This window comes from Epinephelus moara, chromosome 1, assembly GCF_006386435.1.
Source record: "Epinephelus moara isolate mb chromosome 1, YSFRI_EMoa_1.0, whole genome shotgun sequence".
NCBI lineage: Eukaryota > Metazoa > Chordata > Actinopteri > Perciformes > Serranidae > Epinephelus > Epinephelus moara.
Window position 1 is genome coordinate 31,300,639 of NC_065506.1, and position 23,274 is coordinate 31,323,912.

A 23,274-nucleotide genomic window follows, 5' to 3' on the forward strand; every position below is an offset into this window, starting at 1 on the left:
AGATCATCATGTGTTTCATGTGTTCACTAATCATCAAGTTGTTCTACTTAATGCTGCTGTTAAAATTTGACAAAACTTGTACACACATCATAGCTGCTGCTTCCCAACCATATTGCCAGACAAGAACATCAGTATTGGATGATTCTGCGAAACCCAGGATGACTTTCAGTGGAAAAGGGTTTTTTTTCTTGGTCTAACATTCAATTCAAACTTATGGCAAAGGAATAAGGTATGGTTAGAGTCAGGCTAAAACACATCTGTTTTTTACTTGCTAATTTTCATGACTAGTTGGCTTCTGATCAGATGTAGCACTCCTAATCTTGTTATATACTCATTGCAAAATGACAGTAAAGGCTTTTTATTATATGTTTAAGTTTAGGGATTAATCATGGTTACAGTTAATAAAATGTTATGTTGAGTGCAGGTCTGCTACAGGAGGCAAACTCAAGTCCTTTGTGAAAGACGTTTTAATTAAGTCACATTTTGTTTAGTTAAATACTTAAAGTTTCCATACTTCCTCCGTCTTTCCCCTTTATTCATCTTTGGCTTATATTTGATGTCATGTAGCACAGAAAACTCCTGACCTCTGAGAAGGAGAGTACTAATCTTCCAGACTTCCAGATGGAGGGCGGATCTGTGTTAGTGTTGGTGTTGTCCTAGACTCTCCTAAGAGCTGTTATTTCATAGGTGGTTGAATCTGATAAGGGCTTTACAGCTCTGTCAGCTCCTCATTGACAGCTTGATAACTATTGTCTGCTCTCTTCCTATTTTGTCACCTCCATTTCTCTTCTTTTTAAATTCACTGTGCAACCTCTCTGGCACTCTCTCTCTTCCCCTCTCTGCTCTCTCCTGTCACTCTTTGTGCTTATACTGTCGTTCTTTCTCTCATCCAACTTTTCTCCTCCATTTTACATGACTTTCTTTTGCACCTCCCTGTTCTCTCTCTCTCTCTCTCTAGTGGTTCTGTTGGACACCACGACAGTGCTAGGAGAACTGGACTGGAAGACCTATCCTGTCAATGGGGTGAGTGACATCAGCTTAAAATAGAATTATTCAATAAAGCAGTTTCTTTCTTTTTTTTCATTTCGTACAATTCACAGCCAATATTAAATAAAACAGTCTGATGTACGAATTTTACTCATTTAGTAAAGATCTGAACATCCAAACTGTCCATAACCTGACCTACGACCCTTTCTTTTCAAAATTGAACTCTTGAGCCAGAGTAGTCAAATTTTTTTGCGCTTAAGTCTGACACAGGCAGGAGACAGGACCCTGGGTCTCATTAAAAATCATACAGGCAGCAGGTTACATATTTTATATGTCAACCCTTCTGACAGTAGTCAGACCAACGTGTCATCCAGTGAGCACTGATCTCTCAATTTGCAGGTTAAAAAAGAAAAAAATGTCTTTATGTCAAGGTTATAACCTAAAGTAAATGTGGTTGAAAAGTGAACAATATTAAGGAGCAATCATATTAACCCCCCCCCCCCACCCCACCACCCCCCGATGGAAGGTACAGTCAGAGCCTACAGGTGGATGCTGGGGTGGAGGTGGGGCTTTTGAAATGCTGCTATGAACAGTGGCAGCGGTGGCAGTAAGTGACAGCATAGCTTTCAGGTGTGGCAGCTGCCATGCAGAGTGCGCGGAGCTTTCATGGCTTAAGTACACCACCATGATTGAAAGGGTTACTTAAAGTGCAGAGTCATAATGCAGTATGGTCCCAGCACACTTTACCATTAAACAGAGTACAGAGTACAAAGCATATAGCGAGCAAATAAAATAACAAAACTAAAAATAACACAACCACATTAAAATCATTAGTGTTTAAAGGATGTTAAGTAGATGATGGACCTGATTGAGTTCGAGGGTAGGCTGTAATGAAGTAAATAAAGGTAGGTTTTCAGTCTTGATTTAAAGATTTCAGCTGAATTTGTTCCTTAAACATGTAACGGAAAGCCAGAGGAAAGGGGCATGGTAGGTCAGTGTCAGACAGAGCACATTCAGCACCCTCGGCAAGTTGCCCCTGGCACCACCCCGCAACCCCCTTATCTTTTGTACTTATTGCATTTATTACAAACAAAAGCAAGAGCTAATGAGAAATAAACACAAACAGCTTAGATAAAAAACAATAATAAACAATAATGATTTACTTTTTTCTTTTCATCTCCTCGCACTCTAACGCTCTCCACACACACTCCACCACACCCATCAATGCTTTATCATGTAACTGTGATGACCAGTCACCGATGAACCAGCCTGTTCCAATTCCGAACTCATCAATACCGCCGCTTTGTCAGTAATTTTGGCATCAGACACTGACACAAAAAGGCACCTTTCATGGCAATATGATGCACTGCCAGTTTATTATGCTGCCTGTGACAACGTAATATCAGGAGCTGAAAAGTCCCTATAAAGAAGAGGTGGTGGACTGGTCAAACATACCCCAGACTTTCACCCTGGAGGTCTCTGTACACTTAAACATTGAGCCAAACCAAGACGTTTTTTTCCAAACCTTACCATGTGCTTGTGTTGCACAAGGAAACTAATGTAAATATGAGGTTTTACTGACCTTGTAAGTTTTCTTTGAAAAAGATATATGCATCTAACCGGCAGAAACTTTACATTTCCGGTGAAAACTAAAGTATATTTTGAAAAGACACAATGCATAAAACAAGCGATAATTGACACGGCAACATATCATATATACACGCGAAAGTCCACTGACAAAACGGCAATATTTGATGAGCTGGGAGTTGAATAAGTTGTACCCCTTCTGCAGACCGGTCCTTAACATTAGAACTTTGTATCACTTTTACCTCACGTACAATTTTTGTAAATGCCCATAAAAAGGCAGTTGTATCGCCGCTGCGGTAGGCAACCTCCTTTTTTCTAAACTGAAGGATTGGTCAGCATCAAGGGATCGTAGAGGGCGTGCCAGTGTTAATAGTGTAATTAGCTCAGTAAGGGGTCGCAAGACCATGCAAGGCCTTAGAAGCTCTAGCTTGCACTGGTAACCAGTGACGAAAGGCCAGAATGGATGTAATGTGGTCAGATTTTCTAGTTTTAGTCAACAATCTGGTTGCAATATTCTGGACAAACTGAAGACTTGTAGCAGCAAACAAGGAGGACCAAGAAAAAAGGGCATTACAGTAATCTAGTCTAAAGGGTACAAATGCATAGATTACAATTTCAGCATCATACAGTGATAAAATAGGTTTAATTTTGGCAATATTACTAATATGGAAAATATGCAGTCTTGGTATTCCTTAGGTAGCCTTGATATGAGAACCGAATGTTGGGTGAAAATAGCAAATGGTTGAGCTTTCAGAAATAACACAGCCACCAATGTTAACACTCAAATTAACCTACAAATGCCCATATTCGGCTGTACCAACAACTAATAGCTCGGTTTTATCAGCACTGAAGAGTAAAACATTTAAGTCCACCCACTTTTTTAAAATTTCTAATAGATATGCCACTAAATTTAGGAGTTGAGAAAGGTATAGTGGCTGAAGTTGTGACTGACCTAATGCTTGCAGGTTTCGCTTCATTCATTGAAAAGCAATTTAAACAATAGCCATATGTATGCAACCTCAACATCTGAAATAATTTACTTTTAACCAAACTTAACTGAGACGTTGTGTTTTTTCACCCACAAGTCACCAAAACAATGCTCACTGGGTAAGATGGCAGAGGTCTAGGGACGCTAAAATGTTGGTTAGAAAATTAGGGACTTAATGCGCTATTTTGTTTTACTACTACAATTAAACAGAGAACACAGAAGCAAATTAAGCTGCCATTTCTGACGGCGGCTTTTCAAAATCCTGTTTACATGTTTGTGCTAGAAAACATGTCATTGTTAGAGAAACCCAGACACATCATTATCTTACGTTTGAGGAAACCATAATGTGTGATCCTGCTTTCTCAAAGAGAAACAGGAGCACTGTGTCGGGCAAACACCACATTCAGCTTCAGGATTCCTGATGGCTGTCTGAACATGCACGTCGTTGACTCAAGTGACAAAGTAATTAGCCAAAGAAACAAACAGTATGATTAACAATATCACAGCCTGTGTGTTGGTACAAGTAAAAGCCACCACAGACACCAGCGTACATGGAGGGTACATTGAATTTCATGTGTCACTGTCATCCTGTAGCTTTAGCAATACAAAGTCAAATCCAGGAGGTTGTTAAGATAAGTGGTGGCAACCACTTGGCTTGTGGAAAAAAAGCAGTGTCTGGTTGGGTCCCCATGTATGTGAGTTGTTAGCAGTTCCACCAAAGAGGCATTTCCCCAAAAGAGGCATTTCCCCTCTACAATTCTCAGATGGTTTCATTTAAATAACTGTTTGAGCACCAAAGAGGTAAAATTACTCAATATTCCACTAAAAAGTAAACACAAGAGAAAAGAATAAATACAGATTTGTGTAGCAGAACTTCATTTTTCCGTCTTTCCAAACCCAATAATAATCCATTCTCAGATTTATCTGATCTGAATGTATCTATAGTCAATAAATTAGCTCCAGCTCAACCAGCCACGACAGTAAAATGTTGCTTACACATGATTGCATCAGTGTAAAAAATGTAATAATGTCATATAGTCGCAGAGGACATTTTACTGCAGAACGGGTGTGTTTAATTTTGATACCTCTGTACTCTTCATTAGGATATTGACAGCAGGACTTTTATGTGTAATTGAGTATTTTGACATTGCTGTACTGGTACTTTTAATTAAATAAAATATCTGAGTTTAAGTGGGTTTATACTGAGTTGATGACATGCCTCCTTAGACAGTGATCAGACATTTGGATAATGTTATTATCAAGTGAAACTGGGTTGCGTTATTTCCCATGTAACCATCATATCTTTTGGACAAGACAGATTCATAACAACTGTGTGCATGTAAACAGTCCAGTCCCCAAAGGCTGGATCTCCACTAGTTATCTCCACCTGGAATGAAGCTGACATGAACCCTCTGGACAGCAGGTAGCAGGTCGTGCCTATTTAAAGCTTTAAACGTGAGTACTGCAGATCATTAATGCACATGAGTTCAGCAAATAATTAAAAAAAACACCTGCATAATGCTTTTTACATGTCTAGTTCTTCTTTGCCCTAAAATAAAATAAAAATAAGAATCCACAAACAACACACTGAGAGACCATTTCTAAAACATAAAGGCAGATTAAATCTCCTAAAACACAAAACGTTGACTCAATAGTCTCTAGTTGTCTCCGCTGGTGTTTTTTATTAAACACTTACAACAATGTGTACGTGCAGTGAATACAGATCTGATCAAGCCTTTAGAATATCTCGATATTAAACTAATTTAATTGTAGCATATCATTCTTAGAGGGCTCAGCCCCGAAGCGGGGATGCTGTAGATTTCATTCTTACAAATATTTCAGCTGGGACTGAGCAACCATCAGCAACAACAATAATTTTTCTATGATGTTGCGTCTAATTCGGGACACGAGGTGGTAGCGGGACTGTTTGTGCTTTCGGGCTATTATTAAAAGTGTAATAAATCCTTTGGAGCAAAACCAATAAATAGAAACAAAATACTGAGATATTTTCAGGGCCAAATACCAATATTGAAACAGCTCCCATCCTCCCTTGCACACAGCCTGAGCAGGTTTTTGCTACGGGGAGCAACAGCACCATTAATTGGGTGAACAAAAACACGACGCCACCACCCAGATTCACACCAAATCAATAATTCATCACAGCTACAGAGATTTAATGATATTTTCATAACACCTCTTTCTCTCTCTTGTCCCCTTAGTCTGACAATGATAAAGTGTCTTGTTTTAATCAAAACCTCACACCTCTTAGCCTCCACCGTTGTTGTTAATACAACACTATCTGTCTGTGCAGTGAAGGTACAGTAGGTGTGTGTGTGTCGGTTTTCTTAATATGCTAATGTCATGCAACAGTGACATGAAACAATGGCAGTCAGGCTAGAATTTCACATGTATTAGTTATTTTTTGGTTGGTGTGTGATGTTCTTGGACTATCGTCGGCCCCGGACCACGGCAGCCCCAGGTCCAGGAGGCATGAACCCAGTCATAGAAAGACAATGGTAACACATGGGATCTCATTCCACGGTGAAAGCGTACTGAGATGTATCACAGTCTGTGCTCATTGGTTTATTTGTTCTCATATTTGGTGGCACTAGTTGATGGGGTTTAAGTTAATAAGATTAGCACTGATATTGAGTTTTGATCTTTGCTTAAGTGTGTGATGTGAGAGTGAATGCATATACACCCAGCCCCCTCAAGACACCTCAAGGGCTTTGTTTTGTAAAAAAAATAAAAAAATTAGCTGAAAGGAGGAGAGACTGATCTACTGCTTCTTTATGTCGTATTATTAATGCAGCTTTATATAGTGCTAAAAGTCTAGTGAAAGTTCGACTGCCTCACAGGAAACAGTGGGTGGTTAAAGGTTAATGAACCGACTGTTATTCAAAAGCAAAGATGTGTAAAGTTTCTCTCCAGGCATTGATTAAACCTTTAAAAAAATCATCCCTGTTCATCAGCATTACATATTTAAGAGGTTTTTCCATTTAAAAAATCGTTATAAGTTCTCGCCTTAAAATGCCTTTTATACAACTCCTGCGCATCATTTAGTATTCGCAGATCAATATAATGCAAATTAACCCCGCCCCTCAGCTTCCATTCTGCAGCTTGAGCTTACCTGCTCACCTTCGACGCTGCTTATCAGACACACAAACCTCCGCTTGTAAACAATAATAAATTACATGAGCCCAGAGCTTGACTATGTTATCAAGCAGCTAATAATGTGTTGCTAATGTTAGATAAACCTTGTTCTTGGTCCCCAAAGTTGAAGTTAAGTGGAACTTAACTCGCGTGTTTCACCGAGTCCCACCCTACTGTGTTCATCACGTCCACATGTCAAGGTCAAAGGTGGTAAGGGTTAGGGTGAAGAGGTTCAGGTTGGTAAAAGCCAATCACAGCACAGTAGGGCAGGACTAGGTGAAGTCACGTACCTGACTTCTCTTTTTGTCATAGCGTTATGGAAAGCCTCACCCCGCAAGTTGACGTAACAAACCCTGGAATTCTAAATGCAATTTTTAGAAACGGTCACTGTTAAGGCTGATTTTATACTTGTGTGTCAGCTCTTTGCAGAGCCTACACACGTGGCTACGCCGTTGTGAGCAAATACTTGTGCAGAGGTGTGTCTGTGTCACTTTGCAGTTACACCTCCAAAACACTGGTCGGCGGTGGGGTTTCTGTGAAGTGCTGTAAAGTTTAGTTGATTCAAAACACACATTAAACATGGCTTAATAGAGAAAATTTCAAACACAAGGACACAAATTGGCTTCACTATAACTCGCAGCATTCACAGACAAAACATTTGTCAGTTGCTGGACACAATTTCCCCACTAATTCAACATGCTAATGTTATTAGCACAAGCCTATGGCATTTTACATTGTATAAATTAGCCTAGTGGCTAGCGGACTTTTCCTCTACTCTTATAAAGTGAGGGACAACAGTAACATTTAACAAAGCAGTGCAGGCCACATGTGTAGACTACAGTGTAAGCTCTGTATAGAGCTGAAGCACAAGAATAAATCTGCCTTAGCATTACATAATTTGGCTCCATTACAACTCACTAGATTCACCGAAAAAACAACTGTCTTATACTAAACATGTTTTCCAAGCAAATACAACATGCTAACGTTGTTAGCACAAGCCTATGGCATTTTACATTGTAAAAATTAGCCTAGCAGCTAGAGGAGTTTTCCACTGCTCATATGAGGCCAGGATAAATCACACACAAGACTTAAAATGTTATTTTGTGGAGGCTTTACTTTCTTCACAATTTGTTGTTTCTTATCTGTGAAAAAAATGTAATTAAAGCTTTGTTTCCACTGAGGGAAATGGTTTTCAGCTTACAAAAATAGACAGAGGTCTGTGTCGCTGCAGTGTGTAGTTACATTTCTGCTGAGGTGCACGTCAGGCTATGGCATACGTTATGGTGTTGGTCCTGCGTTGATGCAGAGCCGACGCCGTAGCTCATACTGCAGCTCCAAGTGGAAATGCTGCTTTTTTGCTTTTGATATGTCTGTAGCAGATAGAAAATGGACATGTAACCAAGGTTACAAACTTGATTTTCAAGTTCGATTGTCAACGACTGATATCAAGCATGTGAGGAATAAGGAGTGGCCCTTTTCATCAAGAGGCAAATAGCATCGTCAAACTTGGGGGTTCCCATCTTTCCACACTCTGTCCTGTGTTTTGGTGATAAAAGTTTAAACGCTACCAACCCAAATTCACACACATTATGATGAAAAGTGCTCAGATGTGCTATTTTTGGCTGGTATTTGCCACCTGTGTCTCACATAATCTGTGATATTGAGACAAGTAATTGTTCAGTGTCAGTATGTGAGTATGATTTATTAAAATGATTACATAGTGCAGTTTATAGGTTGAGGCCAAATGCAAAAGCTCGACTGAAGTGTCTAAGTGTTGTTCAGCATTAAAAGCACTGAATTAGCATTAAATTATCGCTATAAACAGCACCTCTTTTGCTCCCTTTCTCTTGCACTCTCTTTGCTCATAGTTCTTCCATTACCACCACAGGCAGAGTAGTTAGCTTAATAAAATACATGAGCCATGAGTGGGCGAGGAAAGGCAATCAGCTGGGAAGAGCAGTCGTGTGAGGCAAGAGTAGAAAGTACTACAGCTGACTTGAGTTGAACTTAGAAATGAATCTAAAGTTCTGGTCATACTTTCACACCTGGCTGTATTTCCAGTGAAGTTCTAGGTGAAATAAATCATCAGTAAATATTTAATGATGGAGCCAAATTAAATACACTTATCCACCTAATTGAATGTTGGCTCTAAAAACTGACACGTGCATTAAATATGACTATTAATAACGATGGTGATAATTAGCTGAAGCCAGGTTGTCTCACTTTTAGTGGAAGGAATGGCTTCTGCTGGTCTCTATAAAGCCATCACTGATTTGGAAGATGATGTCTTTATCTGTGAGGGAAAAAGTTCCATCTGAGCCTCTTTTCAGCAATGAACAACTTTCCTCACAACTTTCCACTGACTGAATTCAGTGGCTGTCAAAGATTCCTGTCAGCAGCTGAGTGCAGACCTTAAGCTGCCGGGAGCCATGGTGCCAAAAAAAAAAAAAAAGAGAAAAGACGTCAAAACAATAAGAGTTTGAAACTCACCACAAATTTTTAATGTGTGAATGTCTATGCACAATGGCTTTGCAGCTGCTTCTGAATGTCATAGAGAAATGTGTCCCTCTGTGAAGTCAGTGAGGGGCTGTTAAAAGCTAGCATCATCAATTTTCAAAGCAGGATGCAGAACGCTGCTTTACCTGAGAGGTAGGTAGGCCGCTCTGAAGCTCTGTCCAGACAGGACTGGGAATGAACATATTGGGATTTACATGCACAGGTTGCAGCTGCTCTGCCCTGCATTCAGCACAGGGACGAAAACAGTACAGGCAGGAGATGTGGGAGAAAACAGGCCGTACTGTGTTCCAGCAGCATTCAAGTCAACAATTGTGTTTCACATTAAGCAGTCGCTGGCAAAAATTAATCAACTATAAATAAGTAACAGAAACACTGATTGATTAAAATGGCAATTTAATTACAAACCCAATTTTCAAAAGGCAAATGATCATCAAAACAAAGAAAGATCATAACTCTGCATTGACAACTGCATTTTGCATTTTGATCAAGACATTTAATATGTGTGTTCTCCTGCAGTAACATGACAAAAGGGGATTTGAAATGGATTTTCTTTTTTCTTTTTTTTCATTGAACTTCCTGTCTCAAGGCATGTTCAAAGCAGAAAGAAAAATAGTTTACATTGGTAAAAGCATAAATGTGTCTCTGAACAATACAACAAGTGTCCTGTATGTTGCATCTATGCAGCATTTTCCACTCTAACAGGGTAAGATTTGTGTTACTTTAACCTGGACTCAATTTTCCCCGTGTTTTTGTGTCTAAAATGGGACCAACAATTCTTGAAACTGGTTTAGTTTTAAGCAAGACGCATGCAGCCATCAGCAGCTAAACAGTCTGCAATTTAACAACCCAGGGCATTTGTGCACCATAAATTTTAAGTCTACTAAAATGACTTGTTTTTGTCACTGACAGGCTCAGATTGTTATCTAAGTGTCTGACAACATTACGGAAAGGATCCCTCCAGAGATAGACCTTTTTATCAAAGAGTAAGATCCTTTTTGTTTAACATGAAACAGTCCCGGAATTGTATCCCCAAACCAACCAGACTCTATTTAAATAAACACTAATTTAATCATCATAAAACACACTTCATTCAAAGTAGACGAAAACAAAATTAAACTCACAGTAACCATCTTGGTTCATCTATCCAATGTTCCAATAATCACCAACTCTGATTTGGTTTGATAAAACCCTTAAATCACTTAATTAGATATGAAAATGCTCTGGCCCTAATTACCCTAAAATTACTGCTTTTTTAAATGGAGTCTGGTGTCAAGCCAAGTAGTGGACGTCCTTCGATGGTGCACAAGTGGTCGGAGAGGTACATTGCAACCTGTTTCGTGGCTGCCAACTGCAATGCTCTCAATACTTGACCAATTTCAATAATTGTTGTGCCTACTAGTCACTTACGCACAAAAACTTGGGAAAATAGAGTCCAGATTGAAAAATACTGAAGTTGCCCTTTAAGGATGCTCCATACAAGGACAATCGCTTTAACCACAAGTACTAATTCACACAGTACTGCTCCAATTCATTAATATGGCTGCCATAATGAACTGATGTAAACTGAGCAGTGGCTGTGTGTCAACCTCAACTCTGAAGAGGGACTGAGACTCTTGAAGTAAATGGTCATCTACAAAGCAATAATGATGAAGTCTTCCATGATTCTCCCACTCTCTCCTTCAAATCATCTGTATGCAGACACCATAGCCATTAATTGCTGTGTTGCAAACTTTGTTAAAATCCCTTTGGACCTTGAGAAAGTGCGTCTGAACAAGCAAAAGTCAATAGGGCTCTTAACAGGGCCAGGTGGTCTAATTGTGGTGTGAGTGTCATAGTGTTGATATAAAGTGTTTTAATTGCTTTTTGGATTAAAGGCCTTCACACACCAGGGGCGTGACAAATGAACAGCACGAAAATCTGAAATACTTGCCTGCGAATATTTTGCATTAAAACTATTCATACCAGCAGCAATGCGAATATACGACAGTTGCAACACCAGTTCAGTAAAAGGTTTGAATAGATTCATGTCGGCTCATTCTTCAGAAAAAAGGATGGATCTGACATTATCTAGTGATGATGACTTTGTCCTCCTCCTCCTCACACATAGAAATGATTTTGGGTACATCCCATCCTACAAGGTAGAGAAGGAGAAGTGGATTTCCACTGGCTCATACAGGAGCTGAACCTCTATCATTGCCGTCTCCTGTCATATTTTAGGCTGTCATATAAAAATCTGTGCTAAAGAATTTTAAACACTTTGTCATAATACAGGGTGCTGAGACAAAAATGATCAACAGGTCCGCCATTTTCAATATGCTGTGACATGAGGTCCGTCCACCACAATGTGATTGTTTGATGCATTTGTTTGCAGTAAGAGACCTCAAACAAATCAACCTCATTCTAAAACATAAATAACATTACTTTTTTTAACAGGAAATGCCAAAACAACGGTTAAAAAAAAAGCATTAATAAACTGCCCTCCTGTGTGTCACAGTCTTAAAGTGAGAACATTTTTAGCAAACTCAGAGGTGATGCAGTCATGGGCAGAGTTGGGTATAAGTACTTTGATTACTTTTTGCAGTAACGAGTAACCTAACGCGTTAGTTTGCTGTTTGAGTAATCAAATACTTAAGTACATTTTCAAACAAGACATCAGTTACTTCCGTTACTTTTGCTGGTCCTTCAGCTCCGAAACAGCAACGGCTGTCGTTTGGTTCTAATAACGGAGATAACGTTAATTCTAATAACGGAGATAACGTTAAACCTATCAGTCTGAAAGAAGCCACGGGGCTTGTGGCTCGCTATGTGGTCGGAGAAATGCTGCTGCTGTCTATGGTGGAGTCTAAATAGGTGGAGTAGGACTCGCTGACAGACATAATTCAGACTCAGGACTTGCATTATGCCTGGTACACGCTACACGCTGGTGCTCACCAATTATCCCCGGTCGTCTTTCACGGCGTGTGTGATGTCATCGGGTTATTCTTGTCCTATTGTTATTACTTTAACTATTATTTGAGTACTGTGTCTGTTCATGTGCCAGCCGACATGTTGTTGTAGTCACCTAAAAGCGCCAGCAGATGGCAGGAGCGACATTTGAAGCACCGTATGTAAACATCAAGTTACTGTATCCTCCACAACCAAGTTCCTACAAATGTTTCAGAATAAAAGCCTATTTAGAAAATGGAGGGATTCTCTAGCGAGGTTATAAGGGGCTTTTAATTTGAAACAAGTGTTGAGTTTGAAATGACGGTGCGATATTTTAACTTTACAAAGACAACGGAGTGGATAAAAAGTAAATATATAAACACACAGAGGGATTAATAAATAACGGACCGTCGATAATGTAGTTTGTTTCAAATGAAGCTGGGAGCCTCTGCAGTTGTGGTGAGTAAAAGCCCCGCCGCTATTTGTTAATGTTATTACTTTATGTCCGACCGTGAGGATGTACCATTGTTTGCTAGCTTGATGCTAATGACAGTAACGTTAACTCAGCTTGTTGACAAAGTGCCTCTGCTGTTNCTTTAAAAGTGCTTGAGTTACTTTTCTCAGGGAGTAACGTTGGAAGTACTTTTAAAGTAATTGAGTTACTTTACTCAGGGAGTAACGCATTAAAGTAACTGGTTACTTTTTAAAAAAAAAAAAAAAGTAACGCAGTAACGTACTTTGATTACTTTTAAAGTAACCCTTACCCAACACTGGTGGTGAATTATACGCCAGCTAGTTAGCTTGATAGCTAACAGTAACATCCTGTGCTTCGGCTGATTCAGATGCTCTCCACATTGTTTTTACATTCGTACAAACAGTGCCTAAGCCGTCATGGCAGGGACAGCCCTGAGTATCTCTGGTAGAGTGAACAATTACAGTAACGTTGGTGCAAGTTAGAAAAGTTACAGGCTAGGCTTGTGTCCACCACCCACACAACTGCCACCAAAGATTGGACACTCTTTGCAGTGGCCTGGCCTGACCTCTCAGATAGCTTTGTGGCTAATTTGATTGGTTGAGTGTTGGTAAAGTGGTATGTTCAGGGAGAGTCCCTCAGCCTTGTAGTGCATTTGTACACACTCATTCCAGATATATTCAACTATCCAAAGCAGATATGGCAAAATCATTGTCACTTACAAATCAGATTGCGTACGTGCCTGAGTAAAGATCACAATCCTGTAACGTGATTAATCGTGCAGCCTGAGTTCAACACATTCATAACTTCTACACCCCATACTCAAAACCGGGTCTGTGTCTGCTACATGCTGCTAAGCTTGGGGCTAATAGGCAGAGCGATTAGTAGGTGCATATCTGATTGCCTCAGAGAGCGTGGGCTGGAGCTCATCTTTCAAACTCTGGGTTTGCATTTGTTTTCTCTGCTCTAAACCATGCCACATCCCAAGGGGGCATTTTAGAACACTGAGGCACACAGAGTGACAAATTACCATTTTCTCTTGTTTGTATGCATAATGGAACTTCAATTACTTAATGCTGATCTTATGCAAACCAGAAAGCCTGCTTTCTTTAAAGATACTGAGTTTTTGTTTCTGGTCTGTATTGAGGGCACTGAAATGTGTGTAGAGGTTGAAGAAACTCCTCTCATGTGAAGTGTGTGAGTTTTGCTTTAAGTTACAATTTATTTCTTGGACTTCTACTGCATTTCTACAGTAGCAGAAAATCTCAGAGATGACAGGTTAAATGGCATGTGACAAAGGGCTGCGGCCTTGCAGTCTTATACTGTACAATACTGGGCTGCTTCTCACTTTAGTGAACACAGAATGAACGTATGAATTTTAGATCTTTGGTCATGCTAGTGATACGGCTGGATGGGAATGTCGGCCTGTCAGTCGCTTCACCACTTTGGTCCAGTTTGAAATATCTCAACATCTATAAGATGTTTAAACCGCTGACTTTTCATGTAGATCCATCGTTAGCTAACACGCTAACCTAAGATGTTATACAATAAACATCAACATGCTAGCATTATAAATAACAGCCAATTGCCCTTATGACTATTAAAACCACTTCTGCTTGCTGAAACTCTTCTATTGCTCACGCTGGCCATGAAGAGATCACTTCCGAAGATGCTCTTTAATTAGTCAGTGATGGGGGACAAAATCCACAGTTCTCATTCAGTGCAACAAAAACAAAATGTAATCCGAAGATTATTAGAAGTTTTTCGAAAATACTGGGCCGCAGCAGCCTGAGTTAATTAAACCAAGTGTGTATCTTCCCAAGTTACAGTCTTTTCGGTGTAATATTCTCTCTTTTTGTTTCCCCAGACAATGTTTCTGTGCTGAGCTGCAGAGGAGGGATGGTAACACAAAGGAAAAAACATTATTTGTACCAAAAAGACTGTAACTTTGGAACACATCTGCTTGATTTGTCTGAGACTGCAGTGATGCACAGAATGAAGACAGTGAATTTTGTCCCTGTGTTTCCAACACTAAATGCATTAGGAAGGCATAATTACAGCAAGCAAAACCTGTTTCATTGTTCGTATGTGAACCTATCCTCACAGCCTGACAGACCTGGTAGTATGGCAGTAGGAGGTAACACAAAAGAATTGCGTTAAATGCTAATATTATAGATTAATTATGTTGTAATCACATGTCATGAAGCATATGCCATGTTAGATTCTGCTTATTTGTTTCCTATAGTGTTGATATATGCATGCTTACATACTATCTCAGAGTCCACTAACATCATAAGGTGCTGGCATAGTGTTGTTGTCTGGCTGGAGTTCCAAATGAAAGAGGAAGTGATTATGATTGATTAATCATTTAGCCCCTGGGTGTCACATAGAGCTAATTTAGATAGCTTAATTAATATTAGATTAATTGCTTTTGCACGCTCTAGTCAAGGTTAAAGTGTTATTTAATAATTTATATTTGAGAACACTTTACCTCAGTTGTTTCAATTTCCTCTACGACTCAACTCTGTCTGTCACCACCTCCACTGGGTGCCTCAAGGACTGTGCCGCCAGTGTGTGTGTGTGTGTGTGTGTGTGTGTGTATTCTAAAATGAAAAAAAAAAAACGCATATCACATTCAACACAGCAGCTCTGGACAATGTTCTCCTGTTGAACACCCCATTTCGCAGATACAGAATTACATAATGTAGGTACCAAACATGGTGGAGAGTGAAATCAATAAGCAGTCTCGGAGTGCTTTCCATTTAGCTACTTATGCTTTCTCACGTCTTCCATATTCCATCTTGTGGACCTGGAGATGGTAGTCTGCAATCATGGAGGAAGCTTTAGTCCTTAGTGTCTTCGAGAAGACTGGAAGAGAGGAGGGAAGGCTACATCCTATGCATCCTGTTGCATCCTGACTGGATAGTGACATCACTTCAGTGGAAATCTGTTTAATAGGTTGTTATCTGTGGTGTAATGCAACAAAATAATAATACTTTGTTACAATACTTAAGTATTTTTTGGGAGTACTTGAGTTTTTATATTTCTGTCAACTTTCACTTTACTCCATTTCCTAAATAAATTGTATACTTTTACTCAAATACATTTTTATACATTGGAATAAAAGTATTTTACTTCAATATCTATGTTTTTTTATGCCCATAGCATTTTTGTTATTTCTTTAGTACAACATAAATCAAAGGAACTAGTCCATACCCATTGAGTGCACAGTTGCCCACGTACAGTTTCACATGGTGTGTATTTGGGATGCAGGTCATAGGAAATTGCAGATTAAATAGTCAAGTGAACCCATTAAGAAGACCAATGTATTCAGACAGAGTTTTTGTGAATTTGACAGTACGACTGCTTTATTGAAAGTACAGTAGTACCATTGCCAGTAGTGGGAGAGTTAGCGGGCTAAAACTGTACATTAGTAGTTGAGGTAGCACGTTGAAAGGCAGATAGTTAAAGTGTTTATATGTTGTACTGACTTAAAAGTGGGGCGCACTGGTAGTTCACATGGGAAAGGTGCAGCATACCATACCATGACTTAGTCATACCAAAAAAAAAAACATTCGGCCACAGCGATCGGTCGCATTTTAGCCATTTTTAAGCATTTTTCTGTTGTTATAGTGCCACCCAGTTGCCAGTTAGAGTTGAATTTCTCCAGTCACCTTGAGGCGTCCTGTTCTACACATCTACTAAGTTTAGTAAAAATCGATGTGGCGGTTAGGCCTAGATAAGAAATTAGCTCTCTAGCGCNGCGCCCCCCTTTGGCCAATTGATGTAATATTGCTTCATTCGCATCCTCCCATGACCCTCTACCACTGTGCCAAATTTCATATGGATTGACCAAGTCAGTGAGGAGAAAAACATGGAAAAGACACACAGACACACTCACACAAAGACACACCCACAGACAGAGTTTTCGTAGTAAGATACTTCGCACATCTATTTCCAAACAGGTGCATAGGAGAGGGATGAGAAGAATAAAACTTACAGACAGCAATGCAGCATCATTGCAGCATTAAATCATTATTTTTGCAAGTTAGACAGTGTGCAGGAGTCTTTTCTACAAGTTTTACTACAACATAAAATAGGACGCTTTGGCAAATCAGTGGCTCTAGCTTGCAAGTTAGATCATAGGTTAATCACATAGAGGAAGTGCAAACAAGTGCTCTTAGTTAAGTTTAGATTTCCAGTTAAATCCAGGCTGCATGTCAGATTAGATGCTCCCTGTTAGCGACTACACGATTAAAGCAGAAAATGGCATCCCACAGCAGGGAGTGTGAGTAATGATTCAAGGATATAGATCTGTGACAGATAACTGCTCAGTGACTGCTCCACTGCAGTGTCAGCCCGTGATAGTCAAGGGGTTTCTTTAAGTCCTTTAAGGTATGAAGAACACTTAGTTTTTCTTCAAGTGTAGTGTATGCTCCATTTTAAGGTGGTGTACATGTTAAGATGAAATAAACTTCACAATCCTCAAATGCTGACTGTATAGTTATACTTTTACTTTCAATTCTTAGTAGCATTTAATATAATGAACATACTTTTGATACTTAAGTACAGTGAACCAATTGGAAACCATTGCTTTTAGACTTTTACTTAAGTAATATTCTCATAGGTGACTTTAACTTCTACCAAAGTCATTGGCTCTTAAGATATGTGTACTTCTATTCAAGTGTGGCTTTCAGGTACGTCATCCATCATTGATTGTTATAATCTGACAGGGTTGCTCCAGTCATGGCTGAGATATGCAGCCTTTTTCGCTCACATTAGGAGGACACAACACATGGAGTTTTTACAACCCTCAGGATCCTATAATTCCACTGTGCATCACATGTTTAATGGAGCGTTTGAGTGATCCTTGTCAATGTAAAGGTCACATAACTGCATTGTATTCATCTGTAATTTAGTCTCAGGCGTTTCTCTCTTTCATTTGTCTCATTCATGGGATAAAAACATCAGATGAAAAACGGCACTGCTGTAAATGATGGAGGGCAGGTATAAATTCTGCTGTTAGTTCTTGTTTGCATTATGGATTTTTATCACACTGCACTGTTGAATGTAACTTCTTCTGCAACTTAGTGATGCATTTGACCATGGGAATTTGGGGCTTGAGAGAGACACAGATGCACCATTAGGTTTGATCTCTCTGAGGAGCAGGAGCAAGAACCCCCCTCTGTGGGCTGCATCCTTCAGAGAATCCATGACATGACTGTAAACTATAAAGTGGTCACTGCAGCTGACCTGATCAGAGTGTAAATAGTGAGCTGGTGTGAAAAAGCATTACTGCTATATAAATATTAATGAATTCTAATAGAACGCAACATCCAGGAAATCAATTCTCCATTAGTCCCCAATAAAACAGATGGATACGATGGCACGTTAAACAAATAAAAAGCGCCCACGAGCTCGCCCATGTATCTCATGCTCTCGAGATATAATTATGTCCAGCTGTGCATCTGACACAATCTCAGCTGCCCATTTGTTGCCAGAGGAGTTGTGAGAAAGAAGTTCTGTCAATACACGTTAGGGCTTTTGAAGCTCTGATCATCACACCGTTAAAGCGGAGCAGACAAATGAGAGAGTCTGGCTGATGCAACAGCTTGAAAACATTGGTGAAACTAACTCGGTGTCTCTCAAACGTCATGTTTCTATAGAAATTAAGTTTCACTACATGCAATAGGAGGTGCACAGGTTGAACATTACATGGAGCAGCTCTGAAACCAGATCATGCATGTACTGTTATCTCCAAACATACAGTAGTCTCCATTTTTTCTACACTAATCTGCAGCCCAGTACACACAAATATAATAGATACAGAATAGCATATCAGCCAGCTCTAGTTGCTCACACCAACACACAAATTACTGCCGTATTAAAGGGTCAGTTCACCCAAATGAACTGACTAACTACTCTGCTTGTTACTTACGCACTTATATTTGCTTTCTATATTTCTATCTACAGTGGGACGCGATCACAGAGATGGATGAGCAGAATAGACCTATTCATACCTTCCAGGTTTGCCATGTAATGGAGCCAAACCAGAACAACTGGCTACGGTCTGGATGGATCCAGCGGCAGGCTGCACAGAGGGTCTGGAGCATATCACAACACACCTTCAAACACATTATGTACTTTGCCAGATATTTGAATCAAATGAAGTAGTCTTGAAGCAGGGCCTGGTTGTGACATCGTCTAAGAGATGGGAAAGTATCGACCTATAACTGGAGGGAACGCACTCTTTTACATAACACAGCAGGGAAGAAAAAAAGAGGCAGGCACAAGTACTTTAACACAATAAAAAACGTGACTTAACTGTGATGGAGAGCTGCTGATTTTCAAGTCAGTACAGAACAACTCATAATAAAAATCAAAGATGATGCAGGATTGTTTCTTTACACACTGATTGGAGTGCTGCTCGTTATGTCTGAAACAGAGCTGGATTACAAACTACTAAAAACCCTTTAAGTCTGCCACTATATCAGATTTTCAAACGACTGCATTTCAAAAAAGCAGAAGCCTTTATATTTTTGCTATTGCTTGCTTGTAATTTTATGCTGTATTTTTTTTTGCGTCATTGTTTCATTGTTGTTGTTTTTGGTTCTTATAGACCCTTTTACAGCCGACATCATTAAAGATAAGCATGCCCATGTTTGTAACAGAAGTGGCGTTTTGCCCTAGCCATCTAGATGAGTTAGAAAGCTTTAAACATTGAATTAAAACTGGGTGTCAGTATCAATGTTCCAACACGATCACAACTGTTTCAGAGCAACAGGTTTCATTTTAACAAGTGTCTGTGCTAACTTGTGACTCAGCCGAAAATGTCAGCGCTGCTTGTCTTGACAGCAGGTGTTGAAAACACGAACAAAACATGCATGTGTCGTTGTAAAAGCCCTCAATTTTACTTTATCATTCATTCATTAACTGTAACCGCTTATCATGTCCTGCTGTGAGGCAACAATGCTAACCACTGCACCACCGTGCCGCCAATATTACTTTAATCAATTCTAAATACATACTCATCTTTGTTTATTATCTATGCATTTACAGACGGACACATTAGGCTAAAGGTCACCTGTTAGCACGGTTACTCGTTAAACTCAAATACCGGCGGCGTCTGTGGCTTCAAGCTGTTAAACATGTCGACTACCACTGGCCTGAGGACACGATCAAAAATTCTCTTGGTACAGTAAAACAGAAGCAGAATTCATGTCGGCTCAGCTGTCAGCTGTAACCATTACAGCTATATCATCGAGCACTGAACTAGCTAGAAGGCCAACAATACAAAAAACACTGTGCCATGCAGGTGCAATTCTCTGTTAAGACATAGTTTTCAGGTTTGTTGATTATAAAGTGAGCCTCATACGTGGTAGTCTTGTCTCCTTGTCTCTGGGCTAGGGATGATTCCTGATTTAAAGACACAAACGTCTCTGAGTCATGGTGTCTGACATTCAGTACATGACCACAGATAACGTTGTCATAAACATCTGTAAACCACTGAATGTTGAGCCACTTGCTTATGTCTTCTAACCGTTCACTAATGGTACACGGATCTGGAAGTTGATCACCATTTGTCAAAGTCAGTATGTCATGATTTTTGGTGGTTAATGCCCTTGCATAGTTTGACAAGTTAATGCACTTCATCATACTTCCGTTGCCATCCTCCTTGCACATGCTTACGAACATCATAATGTTTCTAAAATGTAAAAAGGTCAATAATATCTAAACCTGAAGAGCTAACTGAAAAAGCCTGTATTTGTAAAGTCTAATGAGCTTGTGATCAATCAGTTTTTCTATCTGTATCTTACCTCAGGTATATGTGGAGCTGCGCTTCACACTGAGAGACTGCAACTCCATTCCTTGGGTTTCTGGCACCTGTAAGGAAACCTTCAACCTCTTTTACCTGCAGACAGAAGATCCGCTTCCTGCAGGGACACGGTTTCGACCTACTGACTATGCTAAGGTTGGCTATCTGAGCTGTATCATGAAAAGACTGTTGTGCCATTGGTGTCATTCAGCAGTGATGAACTGTGCTTATATGTTTTTTTGTTGGCTTTAAAGGTGGACACCATAGCGGCGGATGAGAGTTTTACACAGACAGATCTCGGAGATCGTGTTCTTCGTCTCAACACCGAGGTCAGGGAGGTGGGGCCGGTGACACAGAAGGGCTTCTACTTGGCCTTCCAAGATGTGGGAGCTTGTATTGCGCTTGTGTCCGTGAAGGTCAGTGAACAGAGGTGGTGCAGCTTATGTTTGCATGAACTACAGCCATGAACCTGTCAATTCTGTTTCTTTTTAAAAGACTGGCAGTGCTTCAACATCCTGTTTTTCCTTTTCACATAAGGTTTTCTATAAACGCTGCCCGTCGACTTTAAGGAACCTGGCAGCATTTCCTGATACGGTGCCACACATGGACTCCTCCTCTCTGGTGGAAGTAAGGGGTGCATGTGTGGAGAATGCAGAAGAAAGGGACACGCCCAAACTGTACTGTGGTGCTGATGGAGACTGGCTGGTACCACTGGGCCGCTGCGTCTGTAGTATCGGCCACGAGGAGATGGATGGCTACTGCCGGGGTAAGAAAGTGTGTTTGTGTTTGCACTAATTTTAGAGCAGGAATCTAACCAACAGTGCACTGAAGCTGCAGATACGGAGAAGGAATCAAACACACAGAGAGAGAAATGGGGAGTGGGAAGAGAAGGCATTGCATTACATTAACAGATCTCAAGGGCCTCACCAGTCATCTTCAGGAGTTTGAGTTTACAGAACTGCTATTCCCTCCTCTCCTTCTAAGATCCCGCAGCCTTGTCTGATCCTCTCCATCCACATCTCTCTTCATCTCCTCACAGCTCCACCTCCCCCTCATCATCTTCTCTCCTCTCTTGTCCACTTTGTTTACGCTTCACTTACGCCCCCCTCTTTCTCCTCCGTGTCCCTTTTATTTGCTCTCTTTTCATTCTTCCCCTTTTAATTCTCACGCTTGCATACTCTCATCGCCATCCTTTTCTGCTATGACATCCTAAACAATGTGAGTATGAAAAGATTAGTGTATGTCACCAAGGACTTCCTGACATTTCAAAATCATTACTTTGGCTCTCACGAGAACTCTCTGGACTCTATCAATTATTTGGTTCAAATAGGAAAGTAATTTCTTGTAATATTAAGCTGTTTTTGGATTCTCTGCTGTTTATACGTCTGCTGCTGCCTTGATAAAGGCCATGTTTTGGTAGATGACTGCATACACTTTCCCTCATAACCTTTGCATAAACACTCTGAAACCTAAGAACTTTGATAAATACCACAAAGCCTCTATAAAAGCCTTTTTTTTTTGGGATGCCTCCTCACTAATTAGTCGTATCAGCATTACCCAAATGTGCTCCATTGTCAGCAAAACAGATTATGAAAAAAAGTTTAAGAAACTGTTGAGTTGTTCCAGATAGTCTTTGGCCTGGTTTCTCAATTTGACTGTGCAGACAGACTGGGGGCTAGCTGGCTAATTGCCTTCATTTGTTAGTTTCACAGCTAATTTAGCCCGCACCTAGTCTTTTTTAAAAACTCCCCCAACCCTCTCTTTCATTTACGCAGCTCAGACTTACTGTTGTAATTAAGGCAGGTGCTAAATGGAGCCACACTGCATGATTACAATTGGAGTGCACCTCGTGTTACTCGCTACGTTTTGCAGACTTACAGAAGTCTCAGCTGGTTGGGGTAAAATTCATGTAGTGCCCCTGTGGTGATGTGGTTACTCAGGTTATTACAGAGAGAACTCCAACAGTCATTAGCACAGCTGATATGTAGGACAGGCTGTAATATCTCCTTTATTTGCTCCTCGGGTATAATTTTTTCTTTTTATCTTCTTCTCTTTTATCTGCTTCTTATTTATCCTTTCTCTCTCTTGCTCTCAATCATCTCAAAGATGTAGTTAAACAACACAGAAGCCTGTCAAGAGAGATTACTGATGAGACGGCAGCTTAGGAGCAGCACTCTCATGGTGTCCCTCGTATATGTCCTACATCTATATCCTCCCCGTTCCTCCCCTTTGGCTGACAGTAGTTGCTTCTCCCGTTTGTACTGTAGTTGCAACAGTGTCTAGGGGATCTTGGCAGCCGCTGCGATGAATGGGTCAGTAACTCATGTAGCAGTAACCCACTTGGCATTTGGAGAACAATGCGGTTTGTCTGTTTATTCAGTCGTACTCAGTCGAACTAACAAAACTAAGGTGTCAGACTTCTGAGGTAGGGCTGGGCAATATATATTGATACTGTATCAATATGAGACGAGATATTGTCTAAGATTATGGATATTGTAATGTCGTAAGTGTTGTCTGTTCCTGGTTTTAAAGGCTGCGTTACTTTAAAGTGATGCAATTCTCTGAACGTACCAGACTGTTCTAGCTGTTCTATTATTTGCCTTTACCCACTTAGTCATTATATCCACATTACTGAGTTGACAGTAGGAATGTAATGCAATTTTCTACTGCAACACTGACATATATTTTGATATAATATTTACCTAAAATCTATTTAGAAACTGCTCATGCATTAAATAACCAGGCAGGAATGTCTGTTTTCAGCTAATTCAGCAAATTAAACAACTGAAAAATCCGGTATTTTGTCACATTCATGAAAGAAAGTGTAGA

General features: G+C 40.0%; 1 protein-coding gene across 1 annotated transcript in view; it reads left to right on the plus strand.

Moving 5' to 3' along the window:
- Positions 1 to 23,274, plus strand: part of epha6 (eph receptor A6) — a 79,383-nt gene that overhangs the window by 12,202 nt on the left and 43,907 nt on the right. The window contains exons 2-6 of the mRNA XM_050043637.1: positions 959 to 1,023; positions 18,603 to 18,731; positions 20,452 to 20,601; positions 20,700 to 20,861; positions 20,983 to 21,211. Of these exons, the coding sequence (XP_049899594.1) occupies positions 959 to 1,023; positions 18,603 to 18,731; positions 20,452 to 20,601; positions 20,700 to 20,861; positions 20,983 to 21,211 (735 nt within the window). The remainder of the gene's footprint in view (positions 1 to 958; positions 1,024 to 18,602; positions 18,732 to 20,451; positions 20,602 to 20,699; positions 20,862 to 20,982; positions 21,212 to 23,274) is intronic.